At 33.8% G+C, this 21,349-nt stretch overlaps 3 protein-coding genes across 4 annotated transcripts; 1 reads left to right on the top strand and 2 right to left on the bottom strand.

The window, feature by feature from the left end:
* The first annotated feature begins 2,675 nt into the window (after positions 1-2,675).
* LOC114180407 (Gls protein (DUF810)) lies at positions 2,676-7,607 on the top strand. Its single transcript, XM_028066726.2, has 5 exons — positions 2,676-3,249; positions 4,079-4,948; positions 5,033-5,488; positions 5,951-6,140; positions 6,235-7,607. The coding sequence occupies exons 1-5, from the start codon at positions 2,836-2,838 to the stop codon at positions 7,152-7,154; spliced, it is 2,850 nt and encodes a 949-aa protein (XP_027922527.2). The 5' UTR covers positions 2,676-2,835; the 3' UTR covers positions 7,155-7,607.
* Positions 7,608-8,063: 456 nt separating this feature from the next.
* STT3A (staurosporin and temperature sensitive 3-like A) lies at positions 8,064-17,000 on the bottom strand. 2 transcript variants are annotated; one of them, XM_028068995.2, is made up of 23 exons: positions 16,748-17,000; positions 15,976-16,038; positions 15,728-15,783; positions 15,537-15,608; positions 15,282-15,387; positions 15,151-15,201; positions 14,737-14,832; positions 14,456-14,515; positions 14,257-14,370; positions 13,678-13,764; positions 12,770-12,873; positions 12,584-12,679; positions 12,257-12,377; positions 12,087-12,167; positions 11,874-12,005; positions 11,537-11,764; positions 10,744-10,887; positions 9,923-10,109; positions 9,754-9,851; positions 9,539-9,618; positions 9,365-9,452; positions 8,393-8,482; positions 8,064-8,289 (listed from the first exon to the last, which is right to left on the bottom strand). In XM_028068995.2, exons 1-23 carry the CDS (start codon positions 16,865-16,867, stop codon positions 8,233-8,235), a joined length of 2,331 nt encoding a protein of 776 aa, XP_027924796.1. In that variant the 5' UTR covers positions 16,868-17,000; the 3' UTR covers positions 8,064-8,232. The 2 variants fall into 2 exon arrangements, with proteins under 2 accessions (XP_027924796.1, XP_027924797.1); XM_028068996.2 differs by having other exon boundaries at positions 11,880-12,005.
* Positions 17,001-19,955: 2,955 nt separating this feature from the next.
* LOC114181567 (lachrymatory-factor synthase-like) lies at positions 19,956-20,875 on the bottom strand. The gene has a single exon (XM_028068051.2). The coding sequence runs from the start codon at positions 20,800-20,802 to the stop codon at positions 20,281-20,283; it is 522 nt and encodes a 173-aa protein (XP_027923852.2). The 5' UTR covers positions 20,803-20,875; the 3' UTR covers positions 19,956-20,280.
* Positions 20,876-21,349: the final 474 nt, after the last annotated feature.

Raw genomic sequence — 21,349 nt, 5'->3', positions numbered from 1 at the left:
AAAAATAAACAGCTCCCAAAACAATTCAATTGTGTTTTAGATAATAGGTTGAACATGTGTCTGAAGGCACATCCATGACAGAAAAAATACACAAGAGTTGTAACAAATTAACCTTTTTAAATGAAAAATATTTTTTAACAATTAAATTTTAACACTCTCTTCTTACAACTTAAGATGGTATCTTTCCAAAAACTTAATTTATTTTTTTATTTTTCAAAATAATTAAAAAATATCACTTCAAATTATAAGGAAAAAATTGTTGTCTTATTTTTGGCCCGTTAACTTCTTATTGGTACAATACGGAAAGAGTAACGCTTTTTCTTCCTCCACCTCCCATTTTACTAACAGAACCTCTGTAAGAATAGAAAAAGACTAGAATACCTTCTTGATTGCACTACGTTACTATCACCATTTTTACGGTCATTGTCGACATAGTGGTCATTGCAAAGGAAGAAGAAGAAAGAGAAAGTTTATTCTAAAAAGTTTTGAAAATGGTCATTTTGAAAATTTTGGAGTGCCGTTAGAAATTAAGGGAGTGCAGGAAGTATAATCTGATGAGCGAAAAGCCAGAACTGAAACAGAACAACCTAAGATATTGACCCAATTAACGTGGAAAATGCTTAACTAAAAGAGAATAAATTGGACATTTAATGGGCTTTAACTTACTGCCCACTACAAATGAATTGGACATTTAATGGAATAAATTATGCTTTTGGTTTAGTAAATTATGGGAGTGCAGGAAGCAATAGCATGGTGCAAGTCTTTTAAATTTTTGCTCCGGAATATTTCACCGATCTAATTAACTCCAGAAAACAAAATTAATATTTTTTATAAAATTATGTGTTCCTTGGAATTTTACTTTTTAATTAAACTATATTTGCTTGACATTCTTTGAATTATCCTTTGAAGGCATTTTAGTTTTATGGATGTGTAAAGAGAGTAATATTTTCACAGCGTTAATAAGTAAAAAAGATTTCTTTTAATAAAAAAATGTTAATTTTTAAAAAGTAGATAAAAACATTAAAAAAAGTAAATATATGCCTAACTTTATTAAAAAAAAAACACCTAAGAAAGCGGCTCAATTAAAATGTTTCAGTATCAAGTACATATAAAATTCATATTGTTGTAATGGATTATAATTAGAATCATTTTTTGTTTAAATAAGTTAATGAAAAATAATTTTAAGACATTTATTTTTGTTTGAGTCTAACAAAAAGAATAATTTTTTACAATTATAAAACGTATGAGTTGAAAAGGAATACAATTGTTAAAAGGAATCTACAAATTTCTTTATTCATAAAATTAGTTTATTTTTCCAGAAAAAAAAATATTTTTACAATTTTCAACTACTATATTTAATGTACGTAGTAATTACTCTGTGTATAAATATTTGTTTTGATATCCAATTTTAAACTTTGAGTAATTAAATACTTACGCTCGCATTTATTACTTAAATTTTAAACCTTAGATACAGTTCTGTTTAAGTTATAAGTATTTCTCTAATGCAATGAAGTTTGTTAGCTCTGTAAAAAAAATAGTAAAGATAGTTTATTGCAGTGAGTGAGTTTTTTTTCTCTATAGATAAAATTAAATAAAAACCACTTAGCTCATTTGAATTTTTAATATTCTTAAGGCTTAAATATTTTTTTGTCCTCATTTTCGTAGTATTTGTTGCGAATGGTCCTCATTTTAATATAATGTTTAAAATGGTTCTTATTTCTAAACCGTGTCACCTGTATAATGCTCCGTTAATGATTTAAACCGCGTCACAGCAAATGACCAAATAAAACACGAATTGCGAAAATGAGAATCAATTTAAACATTATGTAAAAATAAGGATCATCTTAAATATTTTGTCAAAATGAGGACCATATGCAACAAATACTACAAAAATAAGGACCAAAAAGTATTTAAACCTTTTCTTAAATAAAAAGCACTTTTGTTTGACAAAATAAATCAGAAAAAAAAGTAAGATTAGGTTATTTATTTATAGAAAATAACATTACATTAAATTGACGTCTTCACACAGACGACAAACATAACTAAATTAAAAGATAATCGAATAAGATAAAAAAGAATCCAAACTAGTGTCAGAAATATAGTATACAAGATCCACCCTTAACAGTACCATACATCATTATTAGAATACAACAAAAGAATTGGTATATAACACTTGCTTAAAAAAATTTAATAATTCTTTTTAAAATTTATATTAATAAACAACATTAATAACTAGCAACCTAATTTTGTTTATACTTATTCAGCCAAAACATGACCATTCTTTTACTAAAAAACATTTACCTTTCTAAAATAAATGAATTACGTATTAAAATATCACAATTAGTGCAAGAAAAAGTTTTTCATATCCAGCAAATAAATGATTAAGAAAAAAAAATTATGTGTAACACGTTGATCTTATCATATCCAGCAAGCAAAGCATTAAAAAAATGGTTTAACAAAATGTGTCTCAATCCAAAAGATGCAATTTTGTTTTCCTCTTTATTCCTTCATCTTCTTTTGTGTGTCCCCACACTGCACTCTGCAACCACCGTTCTTCAATTTCAAAGTTCAAACTATGATCTCACTCACTCACACCCATTTTTCACAAAATTTTTCTCTCTTTCTTTAATTCTCCGACTGGCCCACGCACCTATCGTCAAAGTCAAGCAAGAATAACAAACACAAAGGGCCAAAAGAACCAAACTTCCCCACAAAACACTTTCTCTGACACCCAAGCAGAGAAGCCACGGCCCCACTTCACGCGCCTCAAAAAGTTTCAAACTTGCGCCACCACATATCAAGATCCTTTCAATTTCTTATCTGGGTCACCGGCAAATGTCCGGAAAGAGACACAGCCAGAGCGCCATGCCGGTGCACCCAATTCAGGAACTTCCCGGAGCTCCGTTTGGCGACCCGGAAACGTATTTCTCAGAATCGGAGCTCCGGGAGACGGCGTACGAGATCCTAGTCGCGGCGTGCCGGAGTTCGGGGCCGAAGCCGCTGACGTTCATTTCGCAGTCGGAGAGGGGGGATCGCGATAGGGCGGCGCCGGCGCCGTCGTTGCACCGGTCGCTGACTTCGACGGCAGCGAGCAAGGTGAAGAAGGCTCTGGGGCTCAAAACGTCGTCGTCGTCGAAGGGGAGCAAGCGCGCTCAGACGACGGGTGAGTTGGTCAGAGTGCAGATGAAGATTTCTGAGCAGAGTGATACCAGAATTAGAAGAGCACTTCTCAGAATTGCTGCAGGCCAGGTTTTGATTTTAGTTTTGAGTTTAATTTTGCATCTGAATTCATGTTTGAAATGAGTTTTAAGGTGGTTTTTGTTATCGAATTAGTTGTAATTGAATGACAATCTAAAATTTAAGAAGCTATTAAGAGTCATGGAATTTTTGTTTTATTATGAGGGAGAAGTGGGTGGAGTGTGTGATTTCAAATTTTAAGGTTTGATTAAAGGGTTTAATTTGGACTTATGAATTGATTTTTGCTTAAGTAGGGCTTTCCTTGCAGTGGAAGTTTTGTTCTTCTTTACCTTGTTCAGGTTTTCATAATGAGTGAATGACACTTACTTTGACTTGATTTGACTACTGGAGTGTGTTGAGATTACATGAAATGTTATACTTAGGTTTTAAGCAATTAGTGTTTGCTTTTCACAGTTTTGTAACCTGTGCTATACCTGATGACAAAGATGCAGAATTCATCATTTGTCGTTGCCTATAATGCACAAATAAGATCCGACAATTTGATTATTCTAAAAGTACATGTGATGTGTACGTGTAAGACACCGTATCTGATACAATTGTCCTAAAAATATATACGATGCCATGTGTCTACTTTACTTATCTGAATGAGTATAAAAGTTCATAAAACATAATAAATATGAAATTTCAAATTTGTAGTCTAAATTAAGAACATACTTATTGAACATTACTGAAACCAGAGAAATTATAAATCATTGTCATCATAAATACAGTCTGCAGATATGAATCATTGTCATCATAAAGAGTTTTCATTGGTTCATTAAAAACAGTTCTTCTATGTTCTGTACTAAGAAGTTTTATTGAGTGTTTGTTCATGAAATAGCTTGGAAGACGCATGGAGACAGTTGTTCTTCCTCTAGAGTTAATCCAGCTGTTCAGAAGTTCTGATTTTCCCAGTCAACAAGAGTACGATATTTGGCTGAGGAGAAATTTGAAGGTTCTTGAAGTGGGGCTTCTCTTGCATCCTTGTCTTCCCTTAGAAAAATCAGACCCTTCTGCACAGAGCCTCCGGCGCATAATCCACGGAGCGCTTGAGAAATCCATGGATATCGGAAAGAACGGTGAATCAATACAAACATTTCGGACCGCTGTATTGTCTCTTGCTTGCAGATCAATTAGCGGTTCTATTTCTGAGACATGCCACTGGGCTGATGGTTTTCCACTGAACCTTTGGATCTACCAAACTCTTTTGGAAGCATGTTTTGATTTTCATGCAGAATCTTCTGTGATAGAAGAGGTTGATGAGGTGTTAGAACTCATTAAGAAGACCTGGGTTATGCTTGGAATCAATGAAACGCTGCATAATATCTGTTTCTCATGGGTCTTGTTTCATAGATATGTTGTCACTGGCCAAGTGGAGAATGATCTTCTGCTTGCATCTAGTAATTTATTGGCAGAAGTTGGGAAAGATAGTGGGTGTTCAAAAGATCCTCTTTGTTCAAAAATTTTGAGGAACACGTTGAGTTTGATATTAAGTTGGGCAGAGAAAAGGCTCCTTGCATACCATGATACTTTCGATGATGGTAATATTGAATCAATGGAAAGTGTAGTTTCCCTTGCAGTATTATCAGCGAAGATATTAGAAGATTTCTCTCATGACTACAATCGGAAGAAGAAGAAGAAAGAAGATGATGTAGAATACACTAGAGTTGATAATTATATTAGATCATCTTTGCATGCTGTTTTCATTCAGGCAAGTTCTATCATTCATTAAATATGAGTACTTTCTTGACGTATGAAAAATTATGACATTATTTGTATGTATGGTTTAAGGCAGAAATTGGAGAAACTGGAACCTAACAAGCATCCATCAAGAAAACAGAACAAAGCATTCCCCATTCTTTCTATCCTTGCTCGAGATATTACTGAACTGGCTTATAATGAGAAAGCAATATTTAGTCCCAAACTGAAGAGATGGCATCCTTATGCGGCTGGTGTTGCCATTGCCACCCTTCATGTGTGTTATGGAAATGAGTTGAAGAAATATGTTAAGGGTATTAATGAGTTGACACCTGATGCAATAGAAGTGCTGATGGCTGCAGACAAATTGGAGAAAGATCTGGTGCAGATAGCAGTGGCCGATTCTGTTGAGAGTGAAGATGGTGGAAAATCCATTATAAGGGAGATGCAACCTTATGAAGCTGAAGCTGTAATTGCTACTCTGGTTAAGTCATGGATAAAGATAAGAGTAGATAGATTGGGGGAATGGGTTGACAGAAATCTCCGACAAGAGGTTGTTGCTCTTAATCTTTGTTCTTTCTTGGGTTAAATATGTTTTTAGTCTGACTTTTTACACAAAATTGAAATTTGTCGTGTCCAAAACTTCAACACATTTTGTTCCCTAAACTTCAAAAATGAATCGATATATTCCATTTAACCGAAGTACATTAATTTTTTCTTTTACATGTCAAACGCGTTTCCTAGTAGACACTGAAGTGGGAATGTGTCAAACGGCGTAAACAACTCAAATGCTAGCATGAAACGTGTTTAACTCGTCATAAAAATTTAATGTAATTGGGTTTTGAACATAGACGAATTCTAATTTCGCTTCAAAGTTCAAGGACTAAAAACATATTTAACCCTTCTTTGTTTTATCAAACAAAGTGTTTCTCCTTCCATTTAAGTTTTTAGAGGTTATTTTGAAGATGTTGTTGGCAAGTAATATAACTTTTAACTTCACCTTTGCTTCTCATAGGTGTGGAATCCACAAGCAAATAAAGAGGGCTTTGCACCTTCTGCAGTTGAAGTTCTGCGAATAATAGACGATACTCTGGAGGCTTTCTTTCTGTTGCCTATACCCATGCATGCTGAGTTGCTTCCTGATTTGATGTCTGGTCTTGACAAGTGCCTCCAACAGTATATTTTGGAAGCCAAATCTGGCTGCGGTATATAAATATATGTATTGCATAGCATTTATTTTGCCGAGGGAAATTATTGAATCACTGTTTGACCAGGATTTCCCTTCTCTATGATCTGCAGGGAGCCCTAGTAGCTTCATCCCAACATTGCCAGAACTGACTAGGTGTTCGACAAAATCAAAATTCAATGGTGTATTCCGGAAGAAAGAAAGGTCACAAGTGGCTCAGAGGAGAAAAGCCCATGTTGGAACCACTAACGGAAACAGCTCCATTGATATAGCCCAGATGTCTGTTCGCATCAATACCATGCAGCGCATTCGAATGGAGTTAGGGGTTCTGGAGAAGAGGATAGTCGCCAATCTCAGCAGTTCTAACGATATAGCAAATGGGGTGAGCTTGAAGTTCAAGCTTTCTTCCTCCGCTGCTGTGGAAGGCATTCATCAACTCTGCGAATGTATAGCATACAAGATCGTTTTCCATGATCTGAGTCATGTTCTCTGGGATGGGCTATATGTTGGACAAGTTGTTTCTGCTAGGATTGAGTTTTTTCTTCAGGAGCTTGAGCAATACCTGGAGATCATATCATCTACAGTGCATGATAAAGTTAGAACACGTGTAATTGTTGAAGTAATGCGAGCTTCTTTTGATGGGTTCTTGTTGGTTTTGTTGGGTGGAGGTCCATCGCGCGCATTCTCTCTGCAAGATTCTGTGATTATAGAGGAAGATTTCAAGTTTCTCAGTGGCTTGTTCTGGTCTAATGGAGACGGATTGCCGACGGAATTGATAGAAAAACATTCTGCCACTGTGAGAGGTGTTCTTCCCTTGTTTTCTGCGGATACTGAGCACATAATTCAGCAATTCACTCAGCTTACGATGGAAATGTATGGTTCTACGGCCAAGTCCAGGCTTCCATTGCCTCCAACGGCTGAACAATGGAGCCCCACAGAACCAAACACTCTTTTGCGAGTACTGTGTAACAGGAATGATGAAGCAGCTGCTAAGTTCCTCAAGAAGAATTACAACTTGCCTACGAAGGTTTGAGTCTAACAATTGACAAGTAACTACTCTGATATGCCACGCCTTCTTCCACCCATTATAGATTTTTAGTTCCTTTTTTGTGTTGGAAACGCTGTTTGGTTTTTGAGGATACGATTGAAGTAAAGGTGGGTGCAACTGTGCGTTATACTCTTACTGATCAAACTCTAGGAAATTGTGGTACCGTATCAGGAATAATGCTCAGCAGTATACGTTGTACAGGTGTGATTCTTGGCTTTGCTAATTTGTTGGCTTATTTTCAGTTCTTGTCGAAACGCAATTACTGACGACACTGTAATACAGAGAAGTATTTATAGTTACTTACAGTTTGTTTTATTATTTTGTTGAATTGAATGTTCCATTTATCTGTGCAACACTGTAATCTCCTCCCCTTGGCCCCTCCCAACAAACTATTTGAGCTTGTTCTTGTAAATGAAACAAATTATTTATTTGTGTGAATTTATTAATCTTCGAGTCATTCATTGAATAAATTACTTATTTGAAGACTATACAATTATGCTATTAATGTGAAAAATCCGATTCCGTACTCTGGATTGATGACAAAAAACACAATTATGGTATTTTTCAAATACCTAAAATGTCTGCTCTAAATTACCATCAGTACTTTTGTTGCAAGTCCCCAACACGAAAAGTAAGAAACTTTTTGAAACAAGAGAAGCAGTATTTGACGTTAACAAACTATTTTAAACGGAAAAACGCTTATCTTTTTTAAACTTTGTATAGGGCAGTAGCAATTAAGTGTCTTGAAAATCTTCAGAACTTATTTTTAATTTAGCAAAAAGTTGTCCTTTTTTTTATTTTAAACAGATTTAAATAAATACCAAAGGCCGGAAAATTAACATGAAATGATTTTGCTGATAGGCATTTCAATCCTAAAAATGAGATCTTACAAAATTGGGTCAAAATATGGAGTTCCAAAATTTTCATTTGATCATTCGATACTCGAGAGTAACTAACCATGCCGGCAAAATCTCTTTCATGGCAATTGCATTAGTTGTATACATGTATACATTAAACGCACACTAATAAGCTTACCCCTACCCCAGGAAATGAAAAAACTAAACTAGAAGGGATTCCTCTTCAGTCCTTTTCTTTTCGAGGCAGTTTTTGAGCTTGTTTTCTGCAAAACATGGAAACCAGAGACCAGTCATGATTAGGTTAAAGTGATCTCCAACTACAAATACTAAGGAATTAAGGCACATAGAAAACAATCATATACTCACCGATTTCGACTTTTTAGTCTTTCCTCTTATCCTGTTCTTTGGTGGTTTCAACTTGTATATCCGAACCATCCAATGGTGAGTTGTGAAGACCTGAATCATTAAAAGCCATGGATCAGTAAAACTAAGACAATAGAAGGTACTGAAATTATTAATTCTCATCAGAATAACTGGAAGAAAAATGTTAACAAAGGAATTTTTAGAGTACTAGTTAAGGAATCAAAAGTAGAAATTTTACAGCCCCCACTACAACCCCATTTACCTCTTCCTTCAACATTCTTTCATATTATTAAATGCATTTACTGATTCAACCAATTCTTCAGAGGATTCAAAGGATATTATAGAAGAATACAATACTACTTCTATTAACAATATCCAAAAAATTTTACAAAAAAACCCAAATATATGACTTTTAAGTTTTACTAGTCCAATAAATGCCAACTAAGTAAACCGGCAAAAAAATATAGAATGGCTAATACTTCAAAGAACTCTATATTCCAAACCTAAAAATTTGAGTATTTTATTCTTTTCAACTAGAACTTGAGAGAGACCAAATCATCAGTTGGAGTTATGGGGTACTAAAGAGGGTGCAAAAAGTATAGATTGTAAAAAAAACAATATAGCGCGAGATAATAGAATCATATAAAAATGACAACTACAGGTAAAATAAAATATACTATCCAAAATTTCAAACGGTAAAGTTTATTACCACTATAGTAGACTATCGAGGAACGATGCAAGATAACTATCCAAACACAAACAGAGACACTGTAACAACTAACAAATGTGGAACATTATAAATAAATTATTGAAGACATTGCACCACACAGGTTCTCCATATATTATAGAACAAATTCCATGTATGTAATTCGTCATGAATTCACTGAAATAATTTGAGGATCATAATAGATGAAGCACACAACAACACAAAGTTCCAAATATAATATGTTAACACATCGATAAAAACAATCTGACCTCCTCAAAATGCGTAAGTTTGAAATGTTTCTTTCCAATTTCTGTCCGCCTCACTCTGTCGAAAGCTTTACCATCTGTCTCCACAAACCTAGAGAAAAAGCAGAGCAAGGGGAGTAAGACAGCATACTAGCTGAAAAAGTTAAATTTGAAAACCTATTTTAGATAAAAGCTTACCTGTAATATGAAAGTTTATACATGAGGCAGTTTAGCATTGTTGGTGTGGCCATGGAATCAATCCGATATTGACCATCCCTCTTGAAATTTGAAAAAAAGAAGTGTTAACACTCCTCAAAAGTTATATCACAAGTGAAGCTAGAGTGTCATCTATTCTAGGAAACAAAATATCAAGGCCAGGATAAAACATTGAACCCAGGAATCGTTTAACTTACTAAATAATCTGGTTCCTTTATGTGAGGGAATACACCCCCTCCAATACGAACCATCCACAGGAATTTATTGATATCATCACTAGGATAGCCGACTAGTCCTGTTAATAATTATAGCATCTAATCAGAACAAGGTGACTTAGGATAACCCAATAAAGAGAAAGAAGCTGACCTCCGAAGACAACAAGGACATATTTGACATCCAGTGAATGGAAAATTTCCCAAGCTGCCTTCTCTGGAGAAGACATGGCAGTTCCAACAGTAGCAATATGTGTGTTATTCCAGGTGTTATTGTCAACAATGACTGTTCGGTTAGCCATCGCAGTTGTTTGGTACCCATAGTCCCACCAAGATGCCACCTACAACAATTTTTATGAACGTCAATATTTCAACATTTTTTAGTGTTTTAATCGGCATTTTTTTTCTCCATTTGGAGTAAGAATAATCTTAGGGCGCAAACAGTTTAGGAACTTCAGCCACAAAATTTGTAATTTAGAAGCACTACCCAATTACTTATATAAAACAATATTTGCTTAAAGCTTTAACCAAAATTCGAATCATTAACTAATTTTCAAATAATCCCTTTTGAAAATATGAAGCATGTTAATAAAGAATAAGTAACTTCTCAGCAAATTTCCACTGGTCACAAGTGGAAAAGGTACCAACAGTTCGTACAAGGAATGGAGCATGCCCCAAGTTAATATATAGCATTAGTTAAATCACCTCAGTCTCAATTAACTTTTACCTTTTACATGATATCAAACTACTGAATGGCCAATTTAGTTCACCTACGGAAAGATCATCCGTCAAATTCTGTTCGTTTAAATTTAAGTAGCATAAGATTCTTTAATTTCAAAACATAACTGATTACCCTACATTCTGAACTTGTAAGAGAAAAAAATTAAGGACATAAGTTAAGCAACATGGGTAAAAAAATTGCACACATGACACATGTATTTCAGCCGAAAAATAACAAAATCCCATAGAACTTACTTTATCATCTACTTCTGTATTATGACTCAGCCAAGCATATGCCTCTCTAAAATCATCAAAAACATGAAGCCCATCGTGTGAATGTGATGTTAAAACAATAGAAGGGGCTGAATAAGCTTCTGCTGCCGCCCATACACTGTGAACCTACATTTGAGATCAATATAGAGAGGAACTTTTTTATAACATATAGATTGTTTCAGAAAGAAATTAAAAAAATCAACACAAGATATTATACTTCTAGTTGAGTATTAACTAGCAGAATCCACACTTTTTAACGTGGCGTTTGTTTCAAGGCATCATAAAGGATTCCTAGGAAAGTAAGCTTCAGAATGTCACATATTAACATTTGGGTCACTTTTTGGAATAACATTCTCAATTCCCATCGGAATGGAAGTTACTATTTATAGTAACTACCTCTCACCCACTTCATTATTTCATCACATTTATTTTTCCACTTTTAATCTTTTTTTAATTTTTGATTAAAAATATTCTTTTCCATAATTGCTAAATGTCAATAAAACATGTCCAAGGGAAATAATTTTCTTGACATAATACTTTTGGGAATGTAATATGATACCATGAATCAAGGGGTTCATTTAATAAGGAAAGTAAATTGTAAAACAATGCTAATAAAATATATCAATTAAATAAATAAAAAATCTCTATCAAATAAATAATCCACATAATTGGACTTCATACTCCTAGTGGAGAAAAAGCAAAAAAAGAAAATATCAAATAAATAATCCACCTTAGAAACTTCAACTGAACAAAATCATCATGATTAGGAAATTACCACATAGAAGGCACCTAGCAACACAAGCAAGATAATAGCAACGACGGATGTTTCCAGAGGTAAAACGGAAAGCCTTTTCTTAATTTGTGACTTGCTAAGAGGCTTTTCCACAGGTTCCTTTTCCTTCTTCTTGCTTTTCTTAGAGGTCCGTTCCTTTGATGTGTCCTCAGTTTTATCTGCCTTAACCGAATCATTTGGCACAACATTTTCAGAACTGCCTTCCCCTGCCTTGATAGTCGAAAACACAATTTGAACAAAGCAAACTAATAATAAAACGAGCAGAAGAACATATGAAGTAAAGTCAAAACTGGTGACCATTAAAAAAAATAAAGCTTACATCAACCTGAGAATGATCTGATAAGTGGGGCAACTGAAACTTGATAGATCTTGTGAAAACATCAAAAGCCTGAGAAAGAGCAATCCCAGACAATATACATGCTGCTGGAGCAAGTACAAGCATCAAGCGAACCTGATATTCATCAAGATTATGTCTTCAATAAAATAATAAAAAGGCAATTGAATGAGAAAACACCTCCACTATTATGCTTACCATAACTCCGGAAAAGTATACTGATGTAACAATATAAAGTACCACAAAGGAGCTTGCATCAGATAGAGGAGAGAAACATGCCTATAATAAGTAAGCACCATCACGATTTAGTTTATATTGAGTATGGAAAACAAAAACATAAAACAATTTTTTTATAAAAAATAACTTACAATAATTCCAGCTGGAACAAGGAATGCCAAGACATTGATGTCCATGAAGTATGAAGGCCAAGTAGGTGGCTGATGCTCACTAACACTAGCAATGATTGGAATATACTTGCTTGCATAAGTACTGCCACACAACAAATACATTAAGTATTATAGCCAAATCATAGAAAGGAAATATTTTGCAGAATGACATAAAAAGAAAGGTGATATTCAAAAGTCTCTTCTTTGGGCTATAGTACTATATAAGGTAAATTCCATGGCTATTATGAAATTGATTAACCAACAATCACTTAATCATGGAATATTAGTTTAGGTGAAAACAGCTCTTACGGATCTAGCAGACTTAAACTTCTTCCACTCCATCCTTTTGTTGGGCTTGAAGCTACCAATGCTATAAGTACTGCCACCATCGCAAAGCATACAGCCCTGCAAAATAAACAAGAATTGCAGGTACTAGTTTAATATCTTCCAGCAATGTTTTGAATAGTCAAATAAACCAACAGAAGGGGCACCTACAGGCCAACAGAAACAACTAGCGCCACGGCTACTTTGAACATTTTTGGGGAAAGAATTCCTTTAATATAGTACACAAGAGCCACTACATGGATGATAATGAAAACCTGCCCAAGAAAAAATAGGTAGGTAAAAATACGGCTAATAAGGTGTATATAAAGAGACCGAAAGAGGAAAAATACTATAAAAAATTTATTGGATATGATAAAAAATAAAACGTATGTATATATAATCATTGCGAAATAATGATTAAGTCATTACACTTGCAAACTAAATTGCATTTATTTCATATTTAGATAAGAAGATTAAATTTAGAAGCCAGCATGAGATTTGCAGAAATTGGGTACTATATTAAATAATGATTAAGTTAAATTAAAAACTAAAATAACAAGGCTAACCAGACAGAGCAGTAGTACCAATTGGTGACAAGATGACCGTTTAGTCACCCACGAAGTTGGTCATATGGCCTTTCTGAACTTTTAGTTAACAGAGCATTGTAACATTGTTTGATCCATACAGGTAGGATTTAATTAACAAAGTGTTTTACAATGCACATTGTATCTTTCATAACAATATCTGTATTTCTGAGTTATCTCAACTAAGTTATCAACTTCCAAGTTCATAAGCCTGTTTATAAGAATACTGACACTGACTAACTACAGGGTTATTTAAACTCTTTCGTTGATATATTAGCACATAGTTTTTCCTTCCACATAAACAAAAGGAAAAAATACAATATTCAGTTAACTATTTTATTATTACCACTATTATTTTGTGACAACAATCCCACTGAAAACAAAGCACTCACAAGAAAATGTATGCAATAATAGTGTTAGGCTCAAACATGTTCTTGGTGACATATCTTTATTGTAAGTTCGACATAATCCAAAGACGGGTGGAACTGAACTCACCAGAAATGATGCAAAATGCTCTGATGTCATTACAGCATTAAACCCAACCACTGGCACCAAAGAAGCCAACAGTGTCCCCAATACAACCTGCATTAAGAAAAATGTAATGTGAATCGGGAGCAAGATAGACTGATTGAGATAGGTTCAAAATATACAAACCAGATTCAGAACAGAAATACCTCTGGCTTGTAATTGTAAACAAAACACAGTAAATTCACAAAAATATAGTAAATATGTGACTAAAGGATCTACAAATGCTCATATAGAAAAATGAAGATTTTATGTATAATTAAATTCTTCATCCATGTATTGGAAAAAAGCAAGTTGAACCTCATTGTCGAACATTTTATCAATCTGTTAAACCTTGACAAAAAGCCGAATCAACTTTCGCCATGAGGCTTTTTTTGTTGTTTATTGTTGTTAAACCTAGACAAAACTCTCACATAATATTATCCAAATTACAGCTTACCACATTAAGCACAAGTAATATACAATGTACATTCCAACTACCCAATTGTAAAGGGCCAATGCATTTATTTAAACTCTAAAAATAACTGTACGACTGAAAGAGCTACTTACAAGAGGTGCATATGCAATGTAGAGTCGAGAAGAATAGCGACCAGTTACAATGCACAAGAGTGCATGCATTGGAATAAGATTAATGATAAAAGTGTACCCTCCCCACGAGCAAACCTGAAAGATAAGAAATGAATTTAACATGAACAAGAGGGGTCAGGGGCAAAGACAACCAAGATAAATAGTACTGTAAAAAGCTTACCATGTAAAAGTATGCTATGGAATTCAGTGTGGCATAAAAGAGGGATCCTGTGTTGAGCGTCTGCATGATGTGAAATCAAGTCAGAAACTTAAATAGAAAACAACACAGCTTAGTGATTTCTAACTGCAGATGCCACCGAACTGACTGTTCATCAGAATATTCAAATTACACATTATTGGACAATGATAATAGAGCATTGTAATAATCTGGTGGAAATTTTAGAAACAAAAGTCATTATACAAATCAATGCAAGAAAAAAGTTCCTTGCTTTGGCAGATCACCTTAATATAGAGATAGAAAGTGAAGATCAAAGCAAATATAGCAACAGCTTCATTGTCATAGCTGCCAGCCACTGATCGAGATATATAGGATGGGACCTGCATTCACGAGATAAATCAAGTTTAACTACATGTAAGAGGGACGTCAGAGCCCAGTAAACAAAAAGACCCAGACATATTAGAATATAGCAACTGTTACTAACAGGCATCATTAATTTACAATACACATCAACACACGTGGTTACTAACCAGCATCCAACAATTTTTTACTAAACATTGATCGGCTAATCATTCAAAAAGAACGTTCAATGATTGAGCCAATAATTATGATCATAACAATCATAACTAAAATTTTAATAATTATGTGGAAAATTGAAGACAATCTCGTCAAGTCACAAAGCTTATTGAGAAATTCACCATAGCCAGAAGAATTGCTGCTGTCAAGCCAGCCCCCGTACCCTTAACCTCCTGCAAAACGAAGCAGCTCAAATTAGAAAGCACACAAACAACAGAAAAAATATCAATGTGAAATTTCGGCATCAACAAACCTTTGTCAGAAGATAAGTTGCCCATGAAGCAAAGGCTGAGAATATAGGTGCAGTAAACACACAGACGGTTTCAACTGAGAGAGGTATGTTCAGGGAATTCAGTATCCTGAAACCAGATAGGAATGTTAAAATTGTACCAACCAGCTTAGATACGCTTCAAAACCACTGCTTGAATGGATGTTTCATATTATTATATAACAAATAGAATAATCACAGCATACGACAACAAACATTTACAGTGTTTGAGATGCCTACCACCATAAGGTGCCGGCTGTCAAAGTCAACCCAGGATAAACAGTCCCACCAATTACACGACCAAGGGGATACCTTGAAAGTGACAGGAAACAGAGACATTATATTATATCCAGAAAGATTTAACAATAAGCTGTTTAAACTGTGCAAGTATAGAGGAAAAATGGCTTCGAAACTAAAAACCATCCGCTTACCAAGTTCGGTCATCAAACCAATTCCAGAAATCATATATCCCATTCTTTGTCAAAAACTGAAACCAACAAATACATCTCATCTTCTCTGAAATTTTATTGCATTGAGATTAACAAAGTAAAATTGAACAAACGTTATGGCCATGAAGAAATTCCAATTTCCATTATATGTTACCAAAGATTCCTTAGTCATCCCACTAGAATATTGTAATATGAGCAAAATAGTTCCATTCCAAACAGTTCTTGCTCACCTGAGTGACTCTATAGTTGAAATAAGGATCAAACTCGTGGATAACACTCTCATACTTAATAACCTGTACACAATGCATAAAAAGGTGAGGGAGTACAAGAAAAACTCTGCCAAACTAACGGAAATAAGATAACCTACTCCGATGCCGCAGAAAACAGAAGAAGGCTAATACAAATAGAAATTTGAGTAAGCATTTAGTATTCAGTTCATAAAAATGGCCACACCATATCACCACTTCCGTACAATTATTTCAACAAAACATGACAGCACCAGGGATTCGTGCTTTTGGAACCATAACCAAAGAAAAAGAAACTACCGAAATACAGATACACTGACTAAAATTTCAACCAAAGGGAAATGCTTCAATTTAGAATCTAATCTAATATTTCAAATACTATAATCCGAAATTCGCTTCAAATGCACGTACATTTGAAATCGCAAAACATCTTCTCACACATTTTAGTCTAAGCATTACTCTTACACCACTAGCGCAAGCGTTTTTTTAATCGTTGACTTATGTCGCGAATGAAGGAACACAGCTCGGTCAATTCGCAAAATACAAAATCTAAACACTAAACCGTCACGGCTAAGTCACTAAGATATGCTCGATGATTGTTACAGACACGAAGAAAAACACGAAAGTTAAATATAGCTGTAATCCTGGCTACTGAATTTAGAAGCAGACAATGACGTTGAAAAAGGAAAACGCGGAATCGAAACGTGTTTCAGGTAATCAGATCTGCGGAAGAAGGATGAACGAGGAAAATGCTTACCGAGAATAGACGGATCGAGAAGGCCAGAACGCCGATCAGGAGAAGGATAAAGAACGCGAGAACGTTGCCGAAGGCGTGCCTCACAGAGGACACGCCGTTCTGAGCATCGGAGGCCGCCATTGACGGCCAAATTGAGCTCTGAAGAGAGAGAATGTAAGCGAAGACGAAGAAAGAGAGACAGAGAGAGTTTCAGTGTGACTCACTGGGGTTTATATCTGTAGAAGTCTTTGCGGAGCCGATGGGGAAGACTAAGCTACGTTGGCTTGCAGAGAATCAAAAGACCATATTGGGTCTGGTTTATTGAAAATGACTGAAATGTCCTTTAGGTTCTGACGTGGCGAAGTTTTGTTGGGCTTGTTACAAATTTTTGCCACTCTGGGTCATGTGATTGGACGAAGACTCTCTCGTCTTGGGTCTTCGCTTCAGACATGGCTGATTTTTCATTCTTCCTCCATTGTTTTCTGCCATCCCATAATTTCTTGGTGTATTTTTTACTAATTTTTAAAATTATTATTTTACATGGTTTTTAAAGTGATTCTCTCAAAAATATGTGTTTTAAAAAAATTATAAAAGTTTTCTGAAATTTTTGGACCGTGATTTTTAAAATAAGATTTTTATAATAATATTTATATAATTGGAATAGGATTTTAGAAACATATAATATGCATTATAGAACAATTTTTTTGAAATAAAATTTTCAAAAAAAAATTTCACAGCACATATAATATATTCTAGAATAACTTTTTTTTTTCAATCTTCTGTATGATTTTTCTTCTCTTCTAGTTTCATTGTAACGGTGACGGTAGATCGATAACTGGCATTAATGACAATAGTAATAGTGTGGTGCAGTTAGCATAGTAGTCTATTTCTACGAATACATGGGTGCAGTTAGTAATGATAAGATGCAGGAAGAAAAATCTATTATTGCTTTAATTGGAATTTGGGAAGCAAGGTTCATGATTTCCGAAATGAGATTTTTGGAACTAAGAATTTTATAATAAGATATATAAAAAAAATTAAAACAAAAAATTCAAAAACATGAAATACATTTTGAAACAAGTTTTTTGGAATAAAATTTCCAAAATATATATAATACCTTTCTATATAAGTATTTTTTTCATAACACATTTCTTTTCTTTTTCTTTATCTGTAGGATTTTCTCTCTTCTTCTTCATCTGTGGCAATAATGATATCACTGTTAGACGATAACAATAGATAGCAATGATGTGGTGCAACAAAAAAGACATTTTAATCTTTTTTTTCTATTAATATGGCAGTACAGTTGATAACAAGGAGGGTACAGGAAGCAAAACCCATTAGTATTACTGAAATTACAATGTTAATTGGAATTTGTGAAGCAAGGCCCATGGATCAAAGACACGCTAGCCCAATGCAAAGACCGAGTTTTTATTAGGTACTATTATGTGACCTTGTTTCATAAAAGTTCAAAAAGTGTAAAATAATTAATATTAATAAATAAATAATTATTACTAATAAGTAAAATAATTGTTTACTTATTTGTTTTATTTAAATATATATAAATTTCTCCTTTAATGTACATATATAAATTCATTTATTTATTTATAGGTTAAATATGTTTTTTGTCTTCTCTCTTAGTAAAAATTGAAATTAGTCACTTTTAAAAATTTTGAACTAATTTAGTTCTTTAATTTTATAAATATGTAAATTTTATTAAGTTTATTTGATGTTTCAAACACGTTTCTTAACTAATATCGGAATAAATATATGTCAAATGGTATAAATAAACTAAAACACTATCAAAATACGTGTTCGAAACGTCAAATAAATTTAATAAAATTTGATTAAAAAAAAGTAAATTTACACATTTACATAATTAAAGAATTAAATTATTTAATATTTCTAAGAAAACTAATTTCAAATTTCACTATTATAAAATATATTTATCCTTTTATCTATTTATCATCGGCACAATAAGAGTAGTTACATGTGTGTGTCAGTGACTCACATGAGCGTCTGGTAAAAAATTAAAAACAAAACACAAGTTGGTAATTCAAAATTGTCATGGCATGGGATCAGGTAAGGACTCGTTTTCATGAGTTGGTGCTGTTAAACATAGCCACCCAAACAAACTCGTTTTCATTTTTTTTTTTTCTTTTAATTAAGAGTCACGTGCTCTTTAGAAAATTACAGATTTACAAATACAAATAGTATGCTGACCACACGTTACAAAATTTGGCAGGTGTCGGTAAAGCAGTTTTTATGAGCGCCCCTTTATAATTGGTCTTTTTTGTCGTTTTTTATTCAAACATATACCTTAAAAAAACTTTATTTGAATAACTACATAAAAAAAGTGTTCTAAAAATTACTTTTAATATTAATTTCCCATGTAAGATAAATCCAGTTATAGAAGTTACTATAACGATATAATAATCAATACAGGTTGCATTTTTTTCTCAAAATTCTACCTAATCTATTGGTTCCTCACTTTTAATAAATCCTCATTCCCCATAATTTTTATTTTTTCACAGAAGTTAAATTCAAAACTTCAGTAATAAGTCATCGAGAGACCAAAACCAATTTACAATACAAACCTAATTAATTAGAAATAGTTGTGACGCGGGATAACAAATATAAAAATAATGATGAGATATTCGAAGTTAATAAATGTCATTTTCGATCTTAAAGAAATTTAAAAAATGTGAAATTCAAACTTAATTTCTGCAATACAACACATAATTTCTCTACATTATTTCTGCAATATAAAATTATTTTTACTTCTATACCTGTATACTATAAATTAATATTATGTCTATCTCTAAATTATAAATCAATCATTATGCTAAGAAACAATGATAAATTTTCATCATATAAAAAACTCATGGGCCACACATATTGATAAATAACAATAATATGTCAATCAATTCCTTTGTAAACATCCACTTGTCTAAATTAATACACTTTTTATAATAACAAAAGTTTATTAAAATTCATAAACCCGATCAATACTTATCACAACACTCCTTTAACCATCTAAAGAGAAAACTAAAATACAGATGCATACAAATTTTGAATCACAGTAAGTTATATGACATGCATGCATAATAAAACCTATCATTAAAACAAGTCGTAAAAGATAACGTGGGTTCTGTTAGGTTTACAGAGAAGTTTTATTAGAGAGATACAACACTAATGAGACATGAGTCTAACTATATAAGATATTGACATGTTTCTCAACTCAAAACATTAAGACAATGAATTTATTTGTCTTTATTCTTATATAATGCTCTACTTTTTCATTTATAGTAAATGTGAAACTTAGACTCATACTTGGATTTCAAACAGGATCGACTTCTTCTACAAATTTGTAAGAAAAGAATGAAAGAAAAGTTATGAGTCGAAGTTTTTCACCGACAAAATACTAACAACTAACATTTGTGGACAAAAAAAGAAACGAAACATGTAAATAAACAATAAATTCATTGTCCGCTGCGCCTCTGCGTCCGTGTCCGCTTGAGGAGCGGGAAGCGGCGTCCAACCACCGTGTCGGAGCATCACAGCTTGTGGGACTCGAGAGCTTCTTCCATGGTCTTCAAACCCTGTTCCATGTTCTTAGCCATGGCATGCAAGCCTTTGTCTACGAAGGAATCAAGATATTCAAGTTTCCACCCTTCGACCGGTTCAACTTCATAGCGCCACTCAACCTCACACCCTTCAGCGGTTGGCCTCACCGTCCAAGTTGCAAAGTAGGAGTTAAACCCAACGTTTGAATCCACAATACAATAGGTGAAGGTCCATTGAGAAGGGTCGATGGATAACAGTTTCTGCTTGGTCCAGTTCAAAGCTTTTTTGTCATCACCATCCACTGGTGTCTTGAAACCACCGCAGAAACGCACGCACCCTGGTTTCCCAGAGAGGCCTTCAACGGGAATGCACAGAGGAGTGGGATACCACTTGCTGAGGCCAAAGAAATCCTCCAACAGAGGCCAAACTTTTTCTGCTTGCACTCCTTTTACTTCTGCTATGGCCTTCCCCTTCCACTTTTCTTCGCTTCCTTGTTCAATGGACTCCGCCATGTTTAGTATCGACAAAGGAAGCAGTAGCTATGTCACACACAACAAGAAAGAGTTAGAAACAATGAAGTGCATATCATTATGAAGGTGTAGCCCTATATATATACAAGAGAAACCGGTCCTACATAATGCGAAGTTTTACCTTTATAAAAACTTTGTATTTGTTATAAAATAAAGGTAATAAGAGAGACAAAGGAGAGGAAGAATAGAGAATGAGAGAGTAGGGAGCAACTTCTGTTTGTATGTGTGTCTTATTACTGATAGGACGAGTCCTATTTATAGGTACAATATGGTAACCCAGAAAGGATATAAAATCAAATAGTAAATACAAAATATTACATCATAAAGAGTAATGAATAATATGATTATCAATCATATGAGTAATTGTATAAATCAATGGACGACCATTAATTCATAACACTCCCCCTTGGGTGTCCATTGATAAAAGAATGTGCCTCGTTAAAACCTTAATAGGAAAAACCCTTTGGGATAAAAACCTAGTGAAGGAAAAAGAGTACATCATTCTATATAATATTGTTCTTTGCATCTT

The sequence above is a fragment of the Vigna unguiculata genome, chromosome 4 (genome assembly GCF_037176805.1).
Source record: "Vigna unguiculata cultivar grain cowpea cultivar isolate G323 ecotype 2 chromosome 4, ASM3717680v1, whole genome shotgun sequence".
Taxonomy (NCBI): domain Eukaryota; kingdom Viridiplantae; phylum Streptophyta; class Magnoliopsida; order Fabales; family Fabaceae; genus Vigna; species Vigna unguiculata.
Note: the sequence above shows the minus strand (reverse complement) of the source record. Positions and strands in the feature narration are given on the sequence as shown.